We start from the raw sequence: 25,121 nt of genomic DNA, 5'->3' as shown, positions 1-25,121 counted from the left end.
GGGGCGTTCACCTGACACCTGAACACGGTCTGTTCCTCTTTCCCAGCAGGAGCTAATTCCCCTAGCCAGCATCCTTTTCTTAATGGCTGTGCACACCTGTGCAATTATCGAGTGCTGGCCACTGCTAAAGCCTGGATCTAGGCCTGGGGATCTCATCTTCCCTCCTGCAGCACCATGAAACCTCCCAGTTCCAGGATCCCAAACGTAATCCTCACAAACCCTTGCTTCCTGATTGTTCCGGACTTGTTCTCTTTAAAGTGTTTTGAACCTGTTTGGTACTCGCTTGCTTGTATCTTATTTTATCTACCCACGAGTGTGCCAATTAAGGCTGCATATGGACTATGAAAAACACAACAAACATCTGCTGGATGATCTTACATTTTTAAACAATGTTACTCACCACTTTATCTAAGAACCAATATTTATTAAAAAGGCAGATCCTAGAATCTGTCTAGTAATAGGATAGGCTATAAACCTTTTAAGTTGAGTACTATATTAATGACCATTTTTTCCTATACAGGATTAACTATTGCTTTAGATACAGTATTTCAAGAGTATGCAAGTAGAAATAGCAGTTCATTTTGGGCCAGCCAATGGGCCATGTCATTGTTGAACATCTAAATCACCGCTCTTGAAGTGGTTATAATTAGGCAAGTTTAATCCTCAGACTTGATTCTTGGTTTTTAAATATTTACTTGCATTCTCTCCCTATCAAAGCATTAGTGTGAGGCTGCCCTGTTTCCTTCCTGAGCTCAGGGCTGATTAGATGAACACAAAACTGTTATATGACAAAGGGATTGTCAGAAATACTGGAATGAAATGGTTGGTGTGGTATGAGACAGTTCAACTGCCTGACACCAAGTTTTCTACCCCGAAAATACAAGTGAATTACATAACACACCAAGATTAGTAAGGCTACACTCTTTTAACACTTAACAGTTTAATAGGGGAGATTCAGGATCTTATAAATACCTATTCCTGACTTGTTCTCTTGAAAGTGTTTATCCATTTTCATTTTAAAAAATACAACACACATTTATCATTTGTAGCATGTATGACCAGTTTTAGAGACCTTATGGTTGGCCATTACTTCCATATCCTTTGATCTTCTAAAAACTGCATTAATTCACATGCCGTCGCTGTTCGGGTATTCATCAGTTACTGGAGTAGCAGCATCAGGGATTCCTTCACCTACGCTCTTTAATGTGGATGAGGAAATCAAGGGATTTCAACGAGGGTTGAAGGAGATAAATTTGTAGCATGTATGGCCAGCTTTAGAGACCTTATGGTTGGCCATTACTTCCATATCCTTTTGATCTTCTAAAATCTCATGTCCTTACTAATATGTTTTTTATGGACAACTCAGACCCAAAAGAATTATAAAGTCATGCTACAGCATAAAGGAATCTGTGTTACAGGAAACCAATTTACAGTGCATTTGCCTGGTGCTGCCACATAAACTCCAGGACAGTCTATTGAAAATGTGCAAAGAAGTTGATTGCGAAAGATGCCGGTAACCTCAACATAAATGGTACATTTGTGCTTGCAAACGAGAAGTTCTAGTGATGTGTCAATCAATACCTACTTCCTTACCAACAACTTCCTCTTTTACTCTGTCATCCAGAATTTGGCATTTATTTTATTCTTTTTTCTTCACATAATTTGTTAAGCAAACTTTTGGATATTTGTTATACTTTTTCTGGCATATTTAAAATTGACTGTTTCCTATATATATATATATTATGTACTTTACTTTCCACTTTACCAATAACTGCTGGCATTTAACCTCTTGTCATTCATCTTAACTCTAATTTGTTTTTACTCCATTGACTTTTGGATTGTTAGATCTGTTGTCAGCTTTCAGCATTGCTAAACTGGAATTTTTCTGGGGGAAAAAATCCATGCATGTTGCTGGCCTTTTTTAGGAAAATGTGGCGCTAATTTAATGTTATGTATTTATTTTTCCTCCAAAACCTTCTAAAGCCCAAAAGAAAAAAAAAATATATTGCAGCCTATTCATCATTAGCTGTGGTGGTTGCTTTAGTTTTTTATTTTTTTCAGGCTTTTGCCTTTATTTTTAACTAGTAATGCTGTGAGTGACACACTTTCTGTCCCTTGATGTCTACTCTTCTTTTTCTATCGATGGGGGCAGACATGGTTTCACACAGACTGGGCTTTAAACATGTCTGCCTTTGTCCATCACCATTATGGTGGATTGATGGGTCTAGTCGTTTATGCAAGAAGATCAGGTTGAAAAAAGACACAAGTCCATCAAGTTCAACCTTATAGAGATACGGAGAAAGAAAAGAAAAGAAAAGCCTAAACAGGACTCTATGCCCACAGCTACTCCCCTGTTGATGCAGAGGAAGGCAGAAAAACCTCTAGAAATCATGGTTCAATTTGCCTTATGGGATAAGGAAGGATTTTTTTTCCCCTGTAGGAGCAATGTGTGGCTACTCCCTGGATCAACAATCTCTGATGCCTAATATGCCTATAAGAACTCCATATCCAGTAATATTCTGTGCATATAGAAATTCATCCAGATTTTTTTTTAAACAATTAACTGAGCTAGCTAGAACTAGCTCCTGGGGGAGCCTATTCCACATTTTCACAGCTCTAACTGTGAAGAGTCCTTTCAAACCTTTCAAAGGTTAAACATATTTTCCTCCAGATGCAAAGAGTGTCCCCTTGTCCTTTGCAGTGACCTTAACGTGAATAATTTTGCACCAAGCTCTTTTATATGGACCATTTATGTATTTATACATGGTGATCATGTCCCCCCTTATTGCCTCTTCTCCAGAGAGAACCAATTCAGGTCAGCTAATCTTTCCTCATAGCTGAGCTCCTCCATGCCTCTTATGAGTTTAGTCGCCCTTCGCTGCACTTTCTCCAGTTCCACAAAACTGAACTGCATATTCCAGATGAGTTCTTACTAATGCTTTGTACAGTGGCATGATTATGTTTCTATCTCTGGAATACAAGAAAGTATTTTGCTTGCTTTAGAAACTGCAGCTTGACATTGCATGCTATTATTGAGTCTATGGTCTACCAGGACACCCAGATCTTTCTCCATCATTTACTCCCCCAAACATACTCCCCCTAAAGTGTATGAAGCATGCATGCTTTTACATGCATGCTTCATACACTCTCTTCTACCCCAGCCCTCTCCAGAGGGACCATGTCGCCTGCAAGATTTATAGGGATCAATTCCTACTGCTCCTTTACTTTGTATGGTCCTGACTCTTCAGTATCCTTTAGTTGGTTTAGACCCTGCTCACAGCACTGGCCCTTATGTCTACCTTTGTGCTTTTCTTCTGACATACCCATTGTGGAAGGCTCAGGAGACTGTCACTGAATGTCTGTGTCCTAGTTGATCCCACTCAATGCCAAGCTGAGGCTCCTAGTGTCTTCATTTATTGTGGTCCTTTGTCCTTTACTGCTTTGGGGGGTTTATGGGATTGTTTGGGTATTTAATTTACCATGGTTCCACTTCAATCCTTTTTTTTTTTCCCCCTAAGGCACCAAGCTGATCCTTCGACCAAGACGATTTTGGCCAGGGTGGGAATTATCCTTTTCGCCTATCCTGAGAGTTTCTTTTCATGCATATGTCCCATTGCCTGCTCATTGAGTCTAATTCTATGGAACACACACTTTTGAAAGTCCTGTACTTCCCTGGAGGGTCAGCAGGCAACTCCGTCACCCTGCTGCAGAAATTCCCTAATGTGAGATAGTGTAAGTCCACCAAGCTGCAGTCTTCTGAGGAAGTCTCCTTACATTCCGTTCCTCATGCTATTCTCTATGAAGCTATTATTACTAGTGTTATTACAAGGATTCCTGCCCCTAGCTTCTCTGCTGAGGATTCTGCCCTCACATGGCTAAGTGTGATGATCCCTAGAATCTTAGAATACCTATCAGGTTTGCTCTGTGGCTAGCACACCCCTAAATACCTAATGGTTGGAAGGATTTCTTTTCATCCTTCTCATCCTACTCCTGCTATTCTTGAACATCAGGTTGTGTTACGGTGCATCCTCGCCTGGCCACTTATGTGCATATCAAGAAAGTTAGTGTCGTCTACAGTTTGTGTTTTTGTGTATTTAACAGACAATAACTATTGTATCAAGGTTCATGGTATAGATCAAATTCATCAACGCACATAAAAATTCCCTAACATCATGTTGCAGTCATATCTGAGGAGTTAATGGTAAATCACTTTTTACCAGGACTCAGGTGTCTACGTGCTGATATGGAACATCTGTCCCCTGAACATGAGGTAAGTGTTATATTTCTGTACTTACTCTGATGTCTCAATAACAGTGTTACGCTGTCCTCGGCTCTGCTTTGTTAATGAAAGTGTAGCGTAGCACTTAGAGTGCTGAGGCCAAGTATCTAAGTACAGAAAAAATACATGCATGTATGGGCAGCATGGCAATGTAATCTGGCAGCAGTGCCTGAAACCAGTTCCTGCGTATGGATCTTGAGTTTTGCTTTCAGATTCGTAAGGGTCCCAGTTGTAGAATTTCTTCTGGTGGTCTTTGTTACTTGGTTTAATAAGGTTAAAAAAAGACTGAGGTCTATGAAATTCAACTTATCGCAACTCCTGTAATCTTAATTCGGAAGATTTGTTTAATAGCTCTACACAATTTTGTGTCAGTAAATTGGCATCTTTACTATATATAGTGTTTTATTCCACGGATCATTAATAGAGTGCAAAGATCCGGGTCCACCGATCCCTGTGGTTTTGCCATTTTTAACTTTCTATTTTGATCATGTATGCTTTTTGTCTTCTTTCTTTTAACCAGTTCTTTACCCATGTGCAAACATTCAGCCTGACGTTTGCATACTCAACTTCTGAACTGTGTTCAAACACTAGCAAAAACTAGCAAAATTCAAATATACTGCAAAAGCATATTCAATATCCAAATCTGAACTTACCTTCACTTAATTCCGATCATTTTAGTTAGGTTTGACCTATGTTTGATAAATCCATGCTGATTCTTTGTTGTGAAATTGTATACAGTTATATACTTTTGTATGTGGTTCCACAGAGTACTTGCACACAATAAAAGTTAGTTCTATTAATACCCAACTTTAGCTCCCCCCGCCCCCCTTTTTAAGTACTGCTATGATATCTGCTATAGGCCAGTCTTGTAGGAACATCCCAGTTGACGGTGTAAAAAACAAACAGCTGTCTGCCATAACGTTACGATCACCCGCCTAATATTGAGTAGGTCCCCCTTTGCCATTAAAACAGCCCTGACCGGTCAAGGCATAGACTTCACTAGACCTCTAAAGGTATGCTGTGGTATATGTCACCAAGCCGTTAGTAGCAGATCTTTTAAGTCCTGTTAGTTGCGAGGTAGGGCCTCCTTTGCTCCCCACTTGCATCAGTGATGCTTGGCCGCCAATGACCCTGTCACCAGTTCTCCAGTTTTCCTTCCATGGATTGCTCCTGACCACTGCAGCCCGGGAACATCTCAAAGAGATGAAGTTTTGGAGTTGCTCTGACCCAGTTGTCTAGCTATCATAATTTTGCCCTTGTCAAAGTCGCTCAAATCCTTATGCTTGCCCATTTTTTCCGCTTCCAACACATTAACTTCAGGGATAAAATGTTCAATTGCTGCCTAATATTTCCCACCCACTTCCAGATGCCATCGTAGCAAGATAATCGATGTTATTCACTTCAGCTCTCAGTGGTCACATTGTTATGGCTGATCGGGGGAAATTGCAATACTGTATCAGTTACTGAGCCTAATTGTGTTAGCACACAGGAATGGATGCCATGTTTGTTGGCAAGGAGCTTTATCTTAACTATGATTAGGTGTAACCACACTGCTCCCTGTGTTAGGCCAGTAACATTGAATGGGCAGCATTGGTTCTCTCTGTCCACTTAGTATCTGCCATGGGTCATTTTTTTATGACGACTGATAAATAATACGTACCCAAGAGTTTGAACTTTTTTGTTTGTCCTATACAGTTATAGGACCTCTAAAACAGAACTTGAGAGATATAAGACTTCTTCCTTTTTAGCTTTTATATACTTGCAAATGTGGGGTGGATTTAATTTATTATCATGTTATGACTTTGTTGTAGACTCTTGGGATTCCAAGTTTGGGTTAATTCAGTAAGATGAGAAGACATGATAATATGTAATTAGTATACAAGTTGATAGCTGAAAATTTATTTTTGAGTGGTTGAGATGGGTTTCTGCACTTTGTACATTGATCGAGGTTGTTGCCTTTTACAGTGTCAGTTTTGTTTAGCACCAAAAGCAGGATGTTCATTGCACAATAGATATTTTTAGTTCTATTTTAAAAATGTCCTGTGTTTATAAAAGCACATGGTATGCTTAGCCAAATTCGATAAATTTTAATGTCTACAGACCATGTTTTCTCAGTATCACATGTTATTGGTTACAGGATTTGATAATGGACAAACATGTTTTAATCCCATGTGTTGTCACATCTCTCTCCTTTGCAAGGTTATTTTAAGCTCCATGATAAAAGAATGTGAACATAAGGTGGAAAACAAGACAGCCCAGGAGCCACAAGGGTAGGTGAAATGATTCACATATAAGCATAACTGGTTTTATGTCGTCTGTGTCTAATTTCTACAGTGTAAGTCAGGATTAGCCAAAATGTGTCTATCTAAATTCCCCACTTTATGCATAACCAGAAATCAGATCTCCACTGTCAGGTTTTCTCTTCAGAGCTGCACTGAAAACATGACCAGCATTATTTATTATCCATTCAATGCAATATTCAGCTGGCATTAATTACAGTCTGATCCCACATACTACTACATCAAGACCCCATTTACATCTATGAATGAGGCCGATCGCATGAGTCTCATGAGTTCCCCCGTGAGAATTTTCTGATCTCCTGCGGACAGAAGGCGCTATATACTCCAATGACCGCTGCCACCACCCACAGCTGTTAGCAAGAGTCGCACAGAGGTATTGAGGCTCATACGATCAGCCCCATTCGGAAATTGTAAGCCCTCACAGGCAGGGCCCTCCTTCCAATCTTGCCTTGAATGGCATTGTGAATGTAATATCTTCCTTCCAAAGTGATGCGCAAACTGTTGGCGCTATATAAATCCTATATAATAATAATAATAATGGAGCCTCAGGTTGACTGGTATGAAAGTGTATACAGTGAAGATGTTAGAAAAAGTTGTTGAGAGAAGAGATTGTGAAGTGGAAGGCCAGGTGCACTACATCTAATGAAAACAGTGTCACCCTACCCTGTCACCGTCTTCATACCGCCTGTAAATGTCAAGCTTTACCGCACCTCACACAGCTTCATACCAGTCTGTTCTGTAAGCCTGTAAAGAGAGAAATATGTAGGCTGCCAATGCTGACCCCTCCAAAAATAGCCATTTTCCTTGCTGTTACTCTGACCACTGGCTTTAATACTTTGAGTATGCAGATTAGCAAAGTTCATGTGTCAGAAAATCATGATCTGGTTCAGTATGTTAGAGCGTTGATGCTAGAAAGCCAGAAGCGAAGCAACTTGTGTTTTTTAGAAGTGGTCGTTAGCAGCAGCCATTACGTTTGTTTCATGACTAGCTTCCTTTAGTGTGATGAGTGACCACACTGGTCAATAGGGGGTTCTGCAAGCCTAGAACTACAGCTGCCTGTATTTCTTGATCTACCGAACGTTTTGACATGCAGATTTTAATGGAGGTAACCACTACATATGTATTTTCCCATCATAAGTCAGTTTAGGGATGGAAATGGGCCCTTCTTAGTTCCCTCTGCTCCAGCAACCAATCAGATTCCAGCTTGCTAGAGTGTTATCACTATAACACTCGTAGCGTATAACACTAGAACGTTCATTTTGATTTGGCTTGTTATGGGTTACAATACTTTGTACTGTTCAGCTTTAAAAGCAAGTTGACCTAAATGCTAACTGTAGCCTGTAGGAAAGGTTGAGTTTTACCCAGAGCTAAAAGGTAACCTGAGAAAGAGCACTAGAACATTTCTAAAAACTGGTTTCAGATGACATTTGGCACCTACTGTGTATTTTTGGATCCGTAGTCGTGTTTAGTTCTTTTGGTCCCTGGCTGTACAGTGTCATTCCAGAATGTATAAATTGCATTTTGTGATTCAGTATGTGCTGTTGTGGAATGGTGTTCAATTCTCTTATGGACATTGGACTTATTCCCAACTTACATTTTGCAGCCAAGAAATAATTGTGTAATTTCCATGAGCTAGTAGAATATTTATTATTTTTTGACTTATGGGTATCTTTTTACCTAGAACTGGTTTTGATCATGTTTTTTAATTATTAATATTAATGTTTATTTGTGTTTAAATGTATGCAATACATCTCGGCAAACATGCATAAAAAAAACTGCAAGTACAAAAAAAATCCTCTTTATTCTGACAGCGATTCAGTGTGATCCCGACTTCCTGTATAAGCTGACATCAGTGCCTCTGCTGCACTGAAATCCTAAGCAGATTTGTCGGCCCTGATTTTAATTGTATCCTGCTTAACTACAGAGCAGATCCCTCTATCCTCATACCTATGCCACTAGGAGGCGTTGTTCTTTAGTCCAGAAAGGAGGACTGGGCAGGGCTGACAACACTCCAAAGTATTGTCAGCTCTAACAGGAAGTTATGAGCACACTGGATTTCTGGCAGATCAACAGGTTCTTTTTCCGCACTTGCAGCATTTTTACAGGTTTAAAACATGTAGAAATGTATTGAATATATTTGGGGGATTTTATTATGCCCAGACATATACTATAAATGCATTTTCAAGCTCCAAATTGATATTTTTATTTCTCAGAATAATTTGTTCTGTTTTGCTGGAAAGCCTGTGACATTAACAAAAATGCATTGACATATGCATCGGTATGTCTTTGTCCTGTCACTCGCTGTATGCTTCAGCATTTCCATTAGACATTATTGCTGTCGTTGCAGTAAGAATTTGTGGTAACGTGTCATTGTCCTTTCCATACTGGCCTCCCAGATCTTTCCAGGGCAATGTAGTAGTTCATGTGTTAGCTGACCTGTACCTGTTGAGCTGTCTGTTGGGTCTTCGTATAAGGTTTTGTATAGTATAAAATGTTGCCTGTGAAAGTGAATGCAGAGTTAAAAGCTGGGATTTGCAGAAGCGCTGCGTGTAAGTGGTCTGTATGTTGTGTTTGCATGCTATACAGAGAGCATATGAATTAAAGACTTGTCCTGAAATGGGAAGTTCCCTTTAGGTCTATGAGTGTTGCTTCCCTTACAATGCCTTCCTCTTTTTATGTCTTCCTTCCAGATTTCATTTTAAATTGTTGCTATTTTGAAAAGAAGTCTTCAAATATGCTCACACCAAATCTGTACATCTAACGTGTACTGATAGGTTTTCGCAGTTAAATTCAGATGGCTTTTATAAATTGAGAAACGCGGGTCAGCTGAACAAAAATGCAGCAAGTACTATTTTTTGTCACAATCACATGTATTTTTTTTTCCTGTACATTTAGGCCAGGTTCACACCTAGGCGATTCAGATGCCGAGCTGTTTTCGATCACGCGACTGTTCATTGAAAACCACACGGTTATCAATGTATAGAGATGTCTATGGGACACAAACCGTGCGACAACCGCCCGAAAATCACTCCTGCACCTTTTCGAGGGACAGGCGATTTCGTCTGTGCGACAAACCGCAAAGGTGTAAACAGACTCCATTGACTTCAATGTTAATCTGTGTTTTGCATGACCCAACCTGTGCGATAAATCACCTAGGTGTATACCTAGCCTTAAGTCCATTAACACTGCAGTGCGCTCTGTCCTATGCTGCAATTTAATAGGTCAGATTAGAAATATGAGCGATGCCACTGCAGAGTCAGTCCAAGGGTCGGAGCACTCTTGAAGCGCACCGCATATGTGGGGTCAGGTATTTAACAAAAAGTACCTGTCAGATTTCAGGTGACCTCTGACCCCCTGACACGCCAACTCAAGTGTCAGGCTGAGGAAATTTAAAGGGTATCTATGGTAAAAGAATAAATATGCATTTCTATTTTGTTTCCATAAGTTCTATCCCACTCCTAATAACCATATCCATCTAGAGGTTTGTAAACTTACTTATTGAAGATGCCCATAGGATGTACTTCCTAAATCCGCTGACACAATTTCACCCAGCCCTGTAAATATGACTTCCTTGTGTCACATCTCACAGAGCCTGCCTTCTGAGCTACAACTCAACATCTAGCCAATGTGACCTTATCAATGCTTGCTAGAAGCAATGCATTATGGGTTATGTAGTCTTGAGAAATAAAGATTGCCTCACATCAGGCAGCAAGGAAAGAGATGTAAAGCACCCTGGGAATCCAGGAAGTTGTTGAAGTGATGGGCAGAGCGAAGGTAGCACTCACTATATAAAAGTGATTTTTAAAGCTTTTATTGCATTTTTAAAAACTATAGTATGTATTCCCATTACAATGCAGATGTAATAACAAGATAGTGTATGCTGTGACTTTAGAACTCTTTAAAGAGACACTAAACTCAGGAGTTAAGCCCTAAAAATGCATTCAAGTCAGTGCAGTCATTTTAATTAAAGCTAAATGAGGGGCGTTTGCATATTTGACAAGTAAACCTGCAAATTAAAATATTCAGAGACCAAATATTCTTTCACCAGCATAACCACAATAATCGCAAATACTGCTGCAGGGTATGGTGCAGTCAGCTGCATATTTAAGTGTGTTACCTGCTGTGCGTTTTGGCCTATTTTCTGCTGAGTGCAAAGAAGGGTGTTCTGCAAGTTCACCTTTCCTCATATTCCGAATGTGCTGTGAAACCAATACAAATGTTTAAACCCACAGTGTCGTTAAGGGCTCATTCACACTATCTGCATCCGGGCTGTGCTGGCAGTGCAGCCCGAACACATGACAAGGCAATTTGCCCGCCACTGCATTCTGGCATGCAGTACATTTTTTTAAGCGCACTGCAGTGAGCCCATAGCACTTAGTGAAAGTTCTAACAAAACAAAAAAAGAAACGGTGAGATGTGGCTTGATCAAGAGCATCAGCACTGTCCGGGCACATGTACACCAGCAGCTTTGTGGTTGAGCGCAGCTGCTGGTGTGAACAAGCCCTAACAGTTCAGACCAGCTCACCCCTAATCTGCTCCCTCTGGTATCTCCTGCAGGAGACGCAATCTGCATGCAATCTGCATGCAAGATAAACTTCAAAGCTTTATTCTATGGTGGGCTTAAAGCTTTAGTTTTTATTTTATCATTTATTTTCTATAGTGACTTCAAATACAGTGCTGTGATCGGTTCACATTAAGAGCCCATGTAGTCTTGCATTATTCATTAACTCAATGTCCTGCATTTAGTTCCTGTTGATCTACAGTGGTTTATTTATTTACATTTGCATTGCGGTGAATTCATTAATGACAATATACTGTATTCAGTAGTTATCCATTTTTTTGTTGTTGCATCAGCATTAATGAACTGCCTAAAAATGATCTTGGGATTGACATTCTATAGAGCTTTCAATACTTTAGGCATGGTCATCATTGTTACCAGAACCCTTGTGCTGCTCTTTGTGTTAAGGTACAAATATCCTGAGTTGTGAGGTGGATTGCATTGGATGAAGTTCAGAGCTAATATTACTGCATTTAGTTTATTGTGCATTAACATTTTATTATCTTGGTTAATAAAATGTGCGTGGGTTTTCCCTCATTTCCTTGAATATTTTTTCCCCAAACTTTGCAGATTCTAACCTTATCATTTGAACCATGACTTCCTAGACATAGTTGGGGTGTGTTATGATAGTTTAGGTCACAGGGTTATTGTATGAGGAGATAAAGCTTTTGTGAAGATCTCTATTAGTAGACATCTATTAATATAAATACCATAGGCTTCTATATCTATAGGATTCATGCATTTATATAAATAAAGTAAACATTGTGTGCACACAACTGACAAGTGTGTAATGTGCCATAAGTGTATGTCAGGGACAAAAAAAAAACATGCAGTACATCTCTGCAAAACGTACATTTCCCCATGTTGTATTCCCATAAAGACCCTGAAATTACAGAAAAGTACCTGTAAATCTTCCAGAAATGTTTTCTGCGTATGATTTCCTGGTGTGGACTGACAACACCGTGTCTTTTCTGGAATGAAATCATAAGAAATTGTCAGCCCTATTCAGTTGTTTAAAACTGCTGAATCCATTCCCCCTCATCCTCTCCACAGCATTAGGGAGAATTGTGCTTAGCCCATGATAAGAGTTGGGAGGACTTAGAGGGTTTCTAAACCCTCCGGGTTTTTTTTGCATATATCTACTGCTAGAAAGCAGTAGATATATGCAAAAAGTTTTTGTTTTTTTTTTAAACGCTTTAACAGCAGTTTAAACTTACCCCGTCTTCGCTGCGCGCTCTCGCCGAGAAAACGAAACTGCTCGGGCGGCCGCAAATCATCTTGAGGCGGACGCATACGCAGTTCGGATTTTTGGACGGGAGACGCGTGCACCCGCATGCAGACACCGCTGGATCGGAAGTGCCTGCAAGGACAGAGGAGTCAGCGCTGGATCGGAGAGCCGCCGCACCGCTGGAGGGACAGATGAAAAGCTCAGCAAGATTGGATTAAGAGACATAATTTAAGGTAAGTGCTAACATTAACATTGGGGGAGGGGAAAAAATGTTGCCTTTAATGTCACTTTAAGACCTCAGTTTTTTTTAAAGATTGAATTTTAGGAAGTGGAATGACATCCATACTGATATGTCAGGTAGTAAATCAGTGATGCATAAGGAGACTAGAAAGTTGAGCTGAGGAGTAGAGAGAAAGAGTAGGTTTTTGCGTTATCACCATAGAGATGGTACTAAAAGCAATGCAAAGTTATCAGCTGACCAAGGGAGGAGGTATAGCTAGAGAATAGAAGAGGTCTGAGGACAGAGCCCTGGGGGTCCCCTAAGGAAAAACAAGGATTGAGTTGTAGGTGACACTGAAGGAGAGGTTTGTCGAGGTAAAATGAAAATCGGGAAAGAGCAGAATGTTGGAGGCCAAGACTAATTTTTTGGGGGAGAAGCAGGAAGATGGCTGTGTCAAAAGCAGCAGAAATGTCTTATGTTAAAAGTACTGAGTAGAGGCCATTGGTTTTATTAGCACGTCGTTAGTGAGATTTAGAAGGGAAGTTTCTGTGGAGTGATGCAGGTGAAAAGCAAACTGTAAGACCCCATTCACGCTGAACTACATCAAAAAAAGCACTTTCAGCGCTGATTGGAGCTGAGCAACATTGAGCTACAGTGCATATTTTGTAGCGCTTCTTTTGGCAGTCTATAAAAGCCTATTGGGGCCAAATCGCACAAAATCCGCTGGAAAAATAGGTCATGTTCGAGCAACAAGCTTGAGCTACAAGCTACAGGTGACATTGAGCTGTGATATGTGAACAGCTCCATTTTAATGCATTGGACGAGCTACAAATCGCTCGGTGTGACTAGGGTCTGGGGTCCAGAAGGTTGCTCACCTCAGATGATTTTAGATTAGGCATTCAAGAAGTTTGGAGGTAAACAGGAGCCGGGAGATAGGTCTCAAGTTGTTTAGACTGGTGGGGTCCAGTGAGGGCTTTTTTTTAGTATTATCGTGACCAGTACATGCTTTAGAGGGGAGGGGGAAGATGTAATATTCAGATTTTCATTGCTTTTTTGGCATGTGATGGAGATGATTTGAAATGGTCAAATTATAGAAACCGTGTACTCTTAGCTCAGAGTGCACACTGCAGCCCGTGTGTGAGACACTCTCTTCTTTCCATAGGTCCTTGAAGACTGACAACAGTGCATGCATTTTTACTAAAGGGTTCAGGTACACCTGCACAGAGGACAACACTGTACTGTAGGCAGTCCTTGAGGGATTGGAGTTGAGCACCATTGCTTCATACATAGACTGTTGGCAGTCTCTCTCTCCTTCCTCTCCTTTAATTGCCAGAGATAAGGATTATAAAATATAAGGCAGCTAAGTGCCAAGTTTGAAGAGCTGTAAAAGTGAATGCAAATGACTGAAACATTCCGTATACCTATGGACCTAATGTTATCTTTAACCAATCTCCTGAGAATGGTTTTTATATTTTTCCAGTGCAGTGCATTTAAAGAAAATAAAGCTATTGCTATGCAGCGCAGGGTTAAGAGCAGTAATTAAGTATTTGTAAGTCTTTATTGTGTATCTAGACTTTTATGGACTATACCATGGTCTGCAAAGCCATGTAATATTCTAGCATAAGAGATCAGAAGCAAGCGGAAACCGTTTTTTCCCACAGAAATGAGCTGACTGCATCACAGGCCACATATAAACTCTTGGACAAAATTAGGTCAGCATAATATGTACTTTTGCATTGAGCAAACAGTCCTAAAAAATTTTCATGTTCTGCCCTCATAAAATGGTTTGTAGAAAAACGAGAGCATGTTCTGCTAGAATGTTTTCCAATACAGATCAGCAACTATGTATTCATTTTACTTGGCCAATTTAGAGATGTTTTTATAAGGCATGGTTTTTATACATGCTATCCAGTTCTTATTTTAGTGTTCTGAGAAACATCCTTGCATGATTGTAGGAAATCCAAACGTTCCAGATTGGCGATGGAGCATGTTGAGTTGGTAATTGAGAGTTAAAAGCTGGCTGAGAACGTTCTTCACAGTGATTTGAGTGGTTGGCTCCTTTCCTTCTCTTCTTCTAAGGTGTACTCCATGTCCTTGTTGTCCTCAATGGGATTGCAGTGTGCCTCTTTCTGTCTACTCTCAGCTTTTCTTACTCTCATTCCAGAATGCTCTCAGCTTGTCTTTTTCCGGCCAATCTGTTTTCCATGTCGTCGTGTGCTCGTGCTCCAACCTGGAACGTTTGGTCTCTGTCCAAGTCAGGCGCTGAAAAGAAGGGTTAGAAGTGAGTTTTTTCTATTGTTTTCAGCACAATGTGTGAGTTCCCTTATATTGCTGAAGTTATTTCCTAAGAAAACAATTCCTCTGTTTGTTACATAATGCATACAATTATTTTAGCAGTAGTAGGTACCTTCCTGATGGACACCAATCCATTTCCGTATTGCCGTACTTCCTACCTCCTAATGTGATTGGTATCCGTTAGCTGTGTATTAGTGTCGAAGAATGTTTGTGTATTGGACAAAGGGGTCTGCTTCTAATAATGGTTATTAATCGTTTCTCTTCGAGACATTAAAAGAGAACTGTGGGGTAAGTGTTTTTCCCCATAGTTCTCTTTAGGGTCACAGGAGGACATCTACTAACCTCCTCCCGTGACCCAAAGTTCAGTAGATTGGCTATAGCCTGCGATATACTGAGAGCGCCACAGCCAGGATGGATCCCGACAATACTGTCTGGATCCACCCAGCTGTGTGAGTGACAGCTGGCTCCGCCTATCTAGAGGCAGAGCCAGCTGTGCCCGCCGCCTCCAACGTTCGTTCCTTCACTCAGCGCTGGAGGATCGGAGAGGGGAGGGGGGAATCCCCGCGGGGAGCAGTGACTGACAGTCACCGGTCACTGCAGGGAGACGATGGGGAAGTGAGCGGATCGGCTGCATGTTTCTGCTCACTTCCTGATCAATAGAGCCGACCTGTGACAGCTTCTTTGTCACAGGTCGCCTCTAACTATAAGGATGAATGGAAATCGCTCACCTCATAGTTCTCCTTTAAGTAACCAGGAAATCTTTACAAAGGAAAGCCCATGTCTAGTTAAAATTGTTTGCTTAGTTATGAATTAAGTGAGGAAGGGTTAGCATTTCTACCAGTTGTGTTGCTGTTTTGTAACTCTTTTGCGGACATTTCACCTCTCTTCTAACCCTTGTGACAGCTGGTTAAGGAATGAGGGAAACCAGGGTCACTCTGACAGCCATGCACAGGCAGCAATAGAAACCTCAGAGAGGTTCCAAGCTTTCTCACTCTTAATGTTTTTGGGTCTGACTTTCTTTATTGGAGAAATCTCTTCATTTCCTGTCCTTTTTACCCACTGGACTGGAAGCAACAGGAAATCTTGGTATCAGATCGGGCACACAGCAGCAAGATATGATGCAGTTTTAAGCTTTCCAAAAATGTTTGGTCTTTTAAAGTGCACCTGTCACGAGAGAAGTATTGGAGTGGCCATTGTTGGCCTCCTCCTAAATATGTTAGCTGCATGGCCATTTTCTGGATCACAGATCCAGAACATACATGGTGTAAATGAGTCAGAAAAGTTTTTATCTCACAGAAAATGTTAAAGAAAAAGTATCAACTTTACAGTCCGGCAACTAACATTCCCAAAAGTAAATATCCGCAATGGCTGCCTACATGGTTCTCTTATGACAGGTGTACTTTAATCAATGGGACATCTTCTGTCAAGTTTTATATCATGATTTAGATTCTTGGATGTTTAAAGTATTATTAAACCTTACATATAGATCTGCAAACATATCTATTGCATAATGGTACCATTTGCCATTGTTCACATTGTACAGAATCATGGGAATGCTACTATGTTCCCAGCATATTTTACCTTACATTATTGTTTGTTTGGTGGGTGTGTATGTGGAGGTTCTGGTTCTAGTGTCCATCCTTATCGGTATAGTGCATTTTTATATCTTTTAAAACTAACCGTCCATCATCCTGTCATAGCACAGTAAAGCCGCTGCTGTTTAGGCAAAGCATATAAACAGACACACTTAGCAAGGAGTGAGTCATTGTAGCACAAATGTGCAAGGTCTTCATTTGCCAGAGCTGTGTGCACTTAGTATTGCTTAACTCGTCCTACATTTCCCACCATGCTAACAGCAAGCGTGTGAAACTGTTTTGTGTTTAGTGTGCCGCATGCAACCCTCTCACTCCTTATTTGTGGCTCCCAGTGGTTTAGGAATTTCAAGCTGAACTAAAGATGGATATCATAAAGGCCTTAGTTAATGCAATACTGTATTTATTACAAACCATTACATTTTATTTTTGAGGGCAACCAGTCTAAGTATAAGAATTAAACTTTGCATATGCATCTATTAACCCCCTGTGCAGCAGAAAGGGAGGGCCAGTTTTAGAAGTCAGTCAGTTGTGTTGCAGTGCCCATGTACTAAGAACAAGCCAACAGGAGGAGAGAGAAGATTGAGAAAAGGTTCATCAGTCTGCCGCTGCTCCTTTCCTGTCAAATCACAGTCTGGGGGTAGGAAGCCGACTTAGTTTTGTAACCCTACCTGCAGCAGAAAAAGGTCAGGGCACCAGGCTGACTGCGTTCTATGGCAAGGCTTGCATATTTCAGGAATGGATGGACAGAAATACCCTTTGGCAGGTAAAAGGGCTTCCATGTAAGTAACTGAACTGTTAGCTGCTTGCTTTGAGTTCAGTTTTAAATTGAACAAGGAGTTGTTGCCTGCTAATAAGCGCTACAGCTCTACAATTCATTTTGCAGCTCCGAACCTAAGGAATGTTTTAAAGCCCCTTTCTCTGGCATAAAGTGTTGTAATTTGCACTTGTTACTGTAATGTTGGGTACTAAAATTGTAAACTATTTTCATGGAATTAAGTAGGTTTGGCCCTTTAAAGATTGAGTCCACTCAGTTTGTTTTTAGATACTAATAATTTAGCTTTTAGGGCCTTAGTATTAATGATAGATGTTGTATGACGAGCCCTCTTTAAACATGGGCTTTCTCATGATCATATTTTAATATGTCTTTTTTCATGTCTTTTAGTTCCATGTCAATCGCAGCAAGCCTCGTGAGTGAAGACACAAAAACTAAGTTTTTGAACAAAATGGGCCAGTTGACAACATCTGGTGCAATGTTGGCGAACGTTTTTCAGCGCAAGAAATAAATGGCTTGCTGCCAGCCAATAAAACACTAAAGATGGACCACTTGCTCCTTGTACTTGAACTACTTGCCTTTTTATTTTATTTTCTTCCTGTCTTACGTTCTTGTAATATATTTTATCGAAGACTCCAAAGAAATTTGCACTTCATTAGAATCCGCATGTCTGTTGATTTTTTTTTTTTTTTTTTTTATACATAAAAATATATATATATATATAGTGACAAAAAAAGTATTTTTTCTGAAAAGAATATTGGCAACTCTATCTGTTATATACTGCACAAATTGCAATGGTACTTAGTAATGTAAATTCTTTATCATGAAGTAATAAAGTCAGATATTGATATGTACGTAAATAATGGAAATACCAATCGGTTTGTTTTTATTTTTAAATGAACAAGAAAACGGCCAGCGTTACCCTGTGCCTTTTTGGATTCAGCCTCATTGATTCTATGGTAGAAGGACACGCATAAAAAACTTAAATTCACAGTTTTGGAGACTAAGCTTTTTTCATTTAACATTGGCTTGACTTTAGTAATGTGTGCAGCAATACCGTCATGTCCCCACATTGGTATTTAAGAAATGTGAAAGAGTTTTGATGAAGGGCATCTTCAAAATGTTGTTTTCGCTATAATCAGCTTTAGCAAGGTATTAAATATCTGTATTATGTTGTTTTATTTCCTTTACTTCAGTTTTGATTGTCTTGTAAGCCATATCCATTTTTTGCCAGTTCTGCTTGCATTCCATTAAAGTGACACTAAATTCAGAAGTTAAATCTTTAAAAATGCATTCAAGCACCTTAACTATTAACAAAAATGTATCTTATTTGTGTATCACTCAGCTGTAGATCCTGAAATATCTCTGAATTGGTGCCGACACTGTCCTTCCTTCTGAAGGGTTGCTACTTGTTTTCCTCATGGTCCCTGTATGTGTTGTATAGTAGCCACCACTCCTGTGATGGACTACAATCTCGGTACAAATTAGTAAACTAAATATGAGATTATGTTCCATCAGGGGAGTGAGCTTGGAACGATGACTGCTTTACAACACACACACGGACCATGGGGAACAAAAGTAGCCACCCTCCAGAAGGAAGGACAGTTTCAGCACCAATTCAGAGATGATTTGGGGATCTACAGCCGAGTGATGAACAAAAAAATGAATCCTGAGTTTAGTGTAATTTTAAAAGCCGTGACTGAAAAGCTTTCTACCATTAGTTACAACCAAAAGAGGAGCTCCTCAACAAGATCCTCATCCATTTGCAGCTTCTTTAGATAATCTCTGTTCTTTTGATGGCTATTCTCCGCTACAGCAAAAGTATAGCTCTCTATGGGCCCAATGGGTCAGAGGATCCAGGTTAGGGTCTCTGTGTGGTCCTCTGCAGCATAGACAGGCAGTGTACCCTGCTTTCCCAACTGAGGCATGCACAGAGGCTAGTATTGCTATGGGCATCATAGGTGACTTGCTAAGCTTGGCTCTCTTTTTGTTCATCACCACTCCCTTAGCTGCCACAATCTGAACTTAAAGCAAATGGTTAAGAAAGAATTATGGGAGCTTCTGACTTGTTTTTATAGGTGTAGGCTCTCCCAGGGTGTCCTCTTTATCCTTGTAATATTTCTTAGTGATTCTCGGACAGAATACATATGCAACCAACAAATTGTCGGAACACTTGATATGCCCATGCTTGTCTAGGTGATAGGGATGACAAACCGGGGAGTCCAGTAAAGGCCGCTACTAAGTCTCTATCAGGACAAGGTTCCTTCTAAGCCAGCAATGGAATTAAGTTGGCAATCCGTTATCTGGAAATAAATAATTGTGTGTTGATTATTCAGACACTGCTATCATCTAGGACTCTATTCATAGTACCACAAACAAAGCTATGGTATGCACAAAACAAAGAATTGCAAAACACATACAGCAAAAAGAGGAAGTACTACCTGCATGAGCATGGAATTGGTTGAAATAACTTTGAGCAATGGCAATACCATTAACAGCACACATACCACAGATATCAATGCATTGCAAATATTTTTTTATTTCAACAGGGAAGATTCAGTGACATCTGTTATGGTAGATAGACCCATTTTATACACATCAATTAAAGGTATCAAACAGCAGCTTTCTGTGTTCTCTAAGAACTTCTGTCACTCAGTGTTTTCAGTCAACTTGAGTAAGAAAACCAGCTTTCTATAATGAAAAAAAAAATTGAAAGATAGATTCAGGCTATCAATACTTAGGAAAAATACAGCTCTGTATGAGACAGGAGTCACAGCAACTCGGAATCCATGCTAAAATACCCCCCTTCCCATCTAAGAGAAACCCCTACTGATTGGTTACTTGGGGAGAATCCCAAACTATGTCCATATTGTCCCTTTAAAATGTACATTCTTATGGTTTGCCTTTAAACACTAGTTTTCTTGCTTTGTATAATATTTGAGAGTTAGGAAATCATTTGTTTCCTGTTGGGGATTTTTTATTTTGGAAGCTCTGAAGAGCACAACTGTATGTAAATATTCCATACAGTATTATAGAAACCATACATGTTAATTTATTTAGGAAAGACGGTCATCTTTGATTTCTCAGGACGGTTTACTGCAGTATAACATATCAACAGGTTCTGGCATCAACGCATCTATTAAAAAAACAAAACTGTATAATACTGCAATGAACAACATATTGTCTGTGATCACATAATATTATATTGGGGTGTTGAAGGGCTCATTAATCATACAGTGTTTGCGGTTTCGTTAAAGAGAACTTGGGTGCAGTAGCTTGTAGCAGACTATCAGACATAAGCTTTCATTGCTTCGAACTGATTACATTTATGTTCTGATTAGTTGTTGTAGGTCTCTGCACTCTAGTGCTCTGTGACATGTTAAATTCCCAGGAGCAAACAAATTTGAATAAAGATTTATGGAATTTTGACTGTTGGTTGATGTTATTGATGCAATTATCATACTTGTCATGTCAGTAATTTTTTTAAAATATGTTACTAATCAAAAAGTTTGCTGCAAGTTGTCAAAATTTCACTCCCAGTTGAACCCATCTTAAGCATTTCAAGCAGGGGAACAATAGGGTCCAAGGCTGAGTAGTAGCTCAAAGCAATTTCCTAACCTATTTTTTTATCCTCCACACCAACCTAATGTGGACAAATTGCCTACTCTGGGATTCAAACTGAGGACCCCAGTTCTGGCAAAAGTGCAGAATCACTAAACAACTGTGCTGCCCTGGGACTCTTGGCAATTGAGCTCAGAACTGTTGTCAAGGAACTGTAAAGGGGGTGATTTCTGCATATTGACTTAGCACGTAAAGAAAGGGTGGGAAATAAGCTTTAGTTGAGCTAAATCTTTACACTGCAGTCTAAATTTACAGTTTAAGATTTGAAAAACATACAGAAAACACAGCCTACCTGTTCAAGGCTTGATGTTTTCTTCCAGCTGTAGTGTATCAGTTTATGTGACTTCCTTTCTGGTCGTCTTATCTGCCATCTATAGCTTATCTGTGTGTATTGATTCCCAAACACTCCAACTGCAGGCTCATTGCTGTCTGACAGATAAAGAATGCCTGATGGTTTAGAATGTCAGTACTAAGAATTTTACTGTCACACTTGCCTTGGAGGCTTAGATATGACTGGCGATACAACAAGCAGTTACACAGCACAGGCTTGAGGAAGCAGACTCTCCCACTGAATATGTGTAGAGTTTTATGCAATCTAGTTCATTCTATAGCATGAGACGTTCAGTTGGTTTCACCTGCAAATGCTGTTAAAAGGAAACTGTATGAACACAACTATGGAAGCTTCCATGTGTAGACTGGTTTTCAAATTTTCAGGATCTAGGGCTGATCTGTTTCTGGCTTGAATACCTTTTGAGTTAAGGACTTTACTGGTTCTATGTTTGTTACAGCTCATCAATGCACTAGGTAATAAAGCCCAGATTAGGTTTACCATCTAGGCCATGTAGGTTAAAAAACAGCCGGCAAAACAAGGCTGTTTTGCTAGAAAAGATGAGGGAGGGTAAAAGACCAACAAGAGGTGTGTAGGATGTTCCAAAATGGACCTTAGGGATGATTCTTAAGGTGCCCATACACTGTGTGAATTTCAGCCAGTTCTTGAACTGGCCAAAATTTGCACAGTGTGTTCCACTGTCGGCACCCTTTCGGCTGGCATCCCATGATCAGCTGATGGAAGGAGCCAGTCAGAAAATCTTTGTACGACTAGAGCCAGCAGGCAACGACCTGTCGGCCCTGTTCGGGTATTCTGACAGCGACCAATGTAAACAGCAGGGATTCCTCGATCACACTAGTAGTGTTGATGGAGGAATCTGCTCTATTTTTTGCATCCACCCCACAGATTGATTGAGGAAAATAGAGCAGTGTATGGCCAACCTAAGTCACCCGTTTCTAGGGCAAGAAAATAACATTTTGGGCATATCTAAAACTTGTACAACTTGCATGAAACTTTGGTAACCGATTTTCAAAAACGAGGCTTCCTCAAAGGCAGCCTTAAATTATTTGTAAATGTTGGCATCCATTGTGGCTGCTGAGGAAGGGAAATACTGACTAGCCATATATATTTATAGCGTGTTACTGTAGATGTAGAATAATACTACAATTGTAATTTACAACTGAGTAAATGCACTGATTTTTTTTTTCTGTCCTAACCCCTTTTTGAATTCTTGTGAATATACGTATTTTTTATGTTTTTTTTATTTTTATTTTCTTGAAGGGTGGTTGTGCGTAGTTTTGGGATAGTTTGCGCATATACAAGAAAGTAGGTCAGCAGGGTGTAATTTGGAAGACTTTATAAGATTGCAAACCAGGAACAAGAGTTTACATAAACTTTAGTATTCCTCATTGTATGTGCTCGTCCACGAGAGCGTGCACTATTTGTACATTAAACGTAAGACTGTTTTCCACAATATCTGTCTGGGTAATAATGAATAAATGAATAATAAATGAATAAAACAATTTCACTGTTTTCGTTATGCAGTATGTGTGACTTCTCCAAATGTGTTATGTCTTGAACAGTATGATTTCATAAGACTATATGGGCAATGAAACAAACTTTTTTTTTTTTTCTTTTAAAGAAAGATTATGGGGTCAGTGTTTTTCTCCATAGTTCTCCTTAGGGTAACGGGAGGACACAAACTAGCGTCCTCCCGTTACCCTAAGCTCAGTATCGCGGTATATTGTCACAGGTCGGCTAGAACTATGAGGTGAGTGAAAAGCACTCACCTCATAGTCCTCCTTTTAATTAAAGTGAAGTTTCCTTTACATTTTATGACAGTTCTCTATTTTTTTCTAGTTTAGGAGTTAAATGGGTTATGAGGCAGCATTTTTTTAAGGATCAGTCCACTTGGACTACATGACAGTATGTTATATCTCATGGGGACCTAATAGATGGAAAGTTTCCGCCTATGTTCCTGAATCTGCACTCTGTGTTGGCTGCATTATTTTATATAATGGAAAAACAAAACCTGAGAAAACACACAGAGGTAGGTTTGAACAGTAGGGAATTATCACAGGGGAATCTCACTGTTGGCAGTATCCAAAACCTATAACAAGCCAAGGTCTTAACAGATTTAACCTATACCAAAAATATTCCTTTTGAGTGAACTGACCCTTTAACAGTTTGTGTTTCATTGGCTGCAAACAGCATGTTGTGAGATGAATGAGCTTTCAAATTCTATATAGAAAACCTATAAGCAATTTATTAGAAGAGCTTGCTAGTGAGATGTTTGTTTTTTTGTAATTCACCGGTTAGCTTTGTGTTCTGTCACACATCAGAGAAAGCATTCATTTATTTGTGTGTGGCATGAGCATGGAGAATACATTACTAAATGTCTTACTACATTTTTCAGCTGGTTTCTTTTGGGTCTGGGAGAGTAAGGTTGAAATGCTGAAGACGCACATCTGACAGTTACAAATTAAAGAGAATCTGTGTAGATGGAAATAATGTAGCTGCCATTCCTGACTGTGTTTTTGAAGTCAAACCTAGGGCCCGGCACATACGATTGGTACGCAGAGAGATCAATGAAGTGTAGCATGTAGTAGGGATTAATCACTAATGGCACAATGCTTCAAATCTGTGGGATCGATCGCTACTTCACACAACTGCTTGTGTATTGCTCGCTAGTGGGGCGGGGTGATGACCACTACGTGTGCTTACGCTTGGGGACTGCCATCCTTCACAACTTAACGGAAAACTCTACTATAAAAAATTGGAAAAAAAAATCCATAAGCTTTATTGAAGAGTTATTGATTGTTCTTTAGTGCAGAAACACATATGAGCCAATACATTCCGAGGGAGGGAGAATTACCCTATTTGTCCTAGTGGCAATTGTCACAAAAGGTTGATTTGTCACAAGAACAGCAATAGAGGGGAAATATGACAGGAGTAGGGGAAGAAAGATTGTGTGTAAACGCACACCTCTTCATAAAACAAACAAAAAAAATGTACATTTATTCTTTTATTTGTACTTAAGTCGGTAACGTATTGCAACCGCGATCAGTGGATCATGGGAACAATTGACTGTTAATTCAATGTGCCACACCTGGAAGCATCAGCATGCATTTCTGTAGTCATGTAGGGAGCACGCAGAGGAGGGTGGCTATGTTCCCACATACAGAGGGACCATTCAGAGTGGACGTATCCACCCTGATCGCATATTTTTTTGGACGTGCTGTGCGATGATGCCGTCGCAAGTGACCCAGATGACTAAGACCTCATTTACAGTGGTGCAAAGGCCTGTATAGTGTAAGGACTTGTTCACACCATCTCAAGACCAGATCTGGATGCGTTTCTGTAAACACCGTCATGTGTGTTTTTGCTGCGTGCCTGTTTGTTTTTTAGTCTCATTTGACTTTCTGTGCCTTTTGCATGTGTTTTGGTGCAATCCAGACCAGAGAAAATTGTGCATGCAGTAATTCCGTTCTGGAAATGATCATATGTGCCCCACTTTTTACCATAGGAATGAATGACATGCGTTTTTGGAAAAATTTCTGGTCTGGATTTGGTGTAAATATGCCGCTAATGACGACGTTTTTTTTTTAATGCGGCTGGGAGGCGTCCGGGAGTGACAGGTATTTGCGTGCAGCAGCGGCTGTCGGCATGTATAAATCAATGCCAGGTGTCCATGGGCATACATTTGTGCCTACAGGCTGGGATGTGTGGGAAGATCCCTACAGCCACAGCGTCTCTCAGCCTGTCATTGCTTTTTACAGACTGACGGCCATGACTACACACAGACACCTTCCACTCACAGGTGTCTCCCAACCACATAAACAAACGCCTCATTCTTATGTACAGGCACCTACGCCCGTTTGAATGAGACCTAAAACTGAAGGTAATGTCATTTTTTTTTTTGTTC

The 25,121-nt window shown here is 40.0% G+C and overlaps 1 protein-coding gene across 4 annotated transcripts in view; it reads left to right on the top strand.

The window, feature by feature from the left end:
* KIAA1468 (KIAA1468 ortholog) overlaps positions 1-17,921 on the top strand; it is a 108,029-nt gene extending 90,108 nt beyond the window's left edge. For 3 of the 4 annotated variants that reach the window (XM_018570241.1, XM_018570239.1, XM_018570238.1), the window contains 3 exons: positions 4,182-4,270; positions 6,479-6,549; positions 17,638-17,921. In XM_018570241.1, coding sequence (XP_018425743.1) covers positions 4,182-4,270; positions 6,479-6,549; positions 17,638-17,758 — 281 coding nt within the window. In that variant the 3' untranslated portion in view covers positions 17,759-17,921. Of the gene's footprint in view, positions 1-4,181; positions 4,271-6,478; positions 6,550-14,749; positions 14,867-17,637 lie in introns of all 4 variants that reach the window. The other variant, XM_018570240.1, reaches the window with a different exon arrangement.
* The last annotated feature ends 7,200 nt before the right edge of the window (positions 17,922-25,121 follow it).

This window comes from Nanorana parkeri, unplaced genomic scaffold (assembly GCF_000935625.1).
Source record: "Nanorana parkeri isolate BGI_ZX_2015 unplaced genomic scaffold, ASM93562v1 scaffold1484, whole genome shotgun sequence".
Classification (NCBI taxonomy): Eukaryota; Metazoa; Chordata; class Amphibia; order Anura; family Dicroglossidae; genus Nanorana; species Nanorana parkeri.
This window is presented reverse-complemented; position numbering and strand designations above follow the sequence as displayed.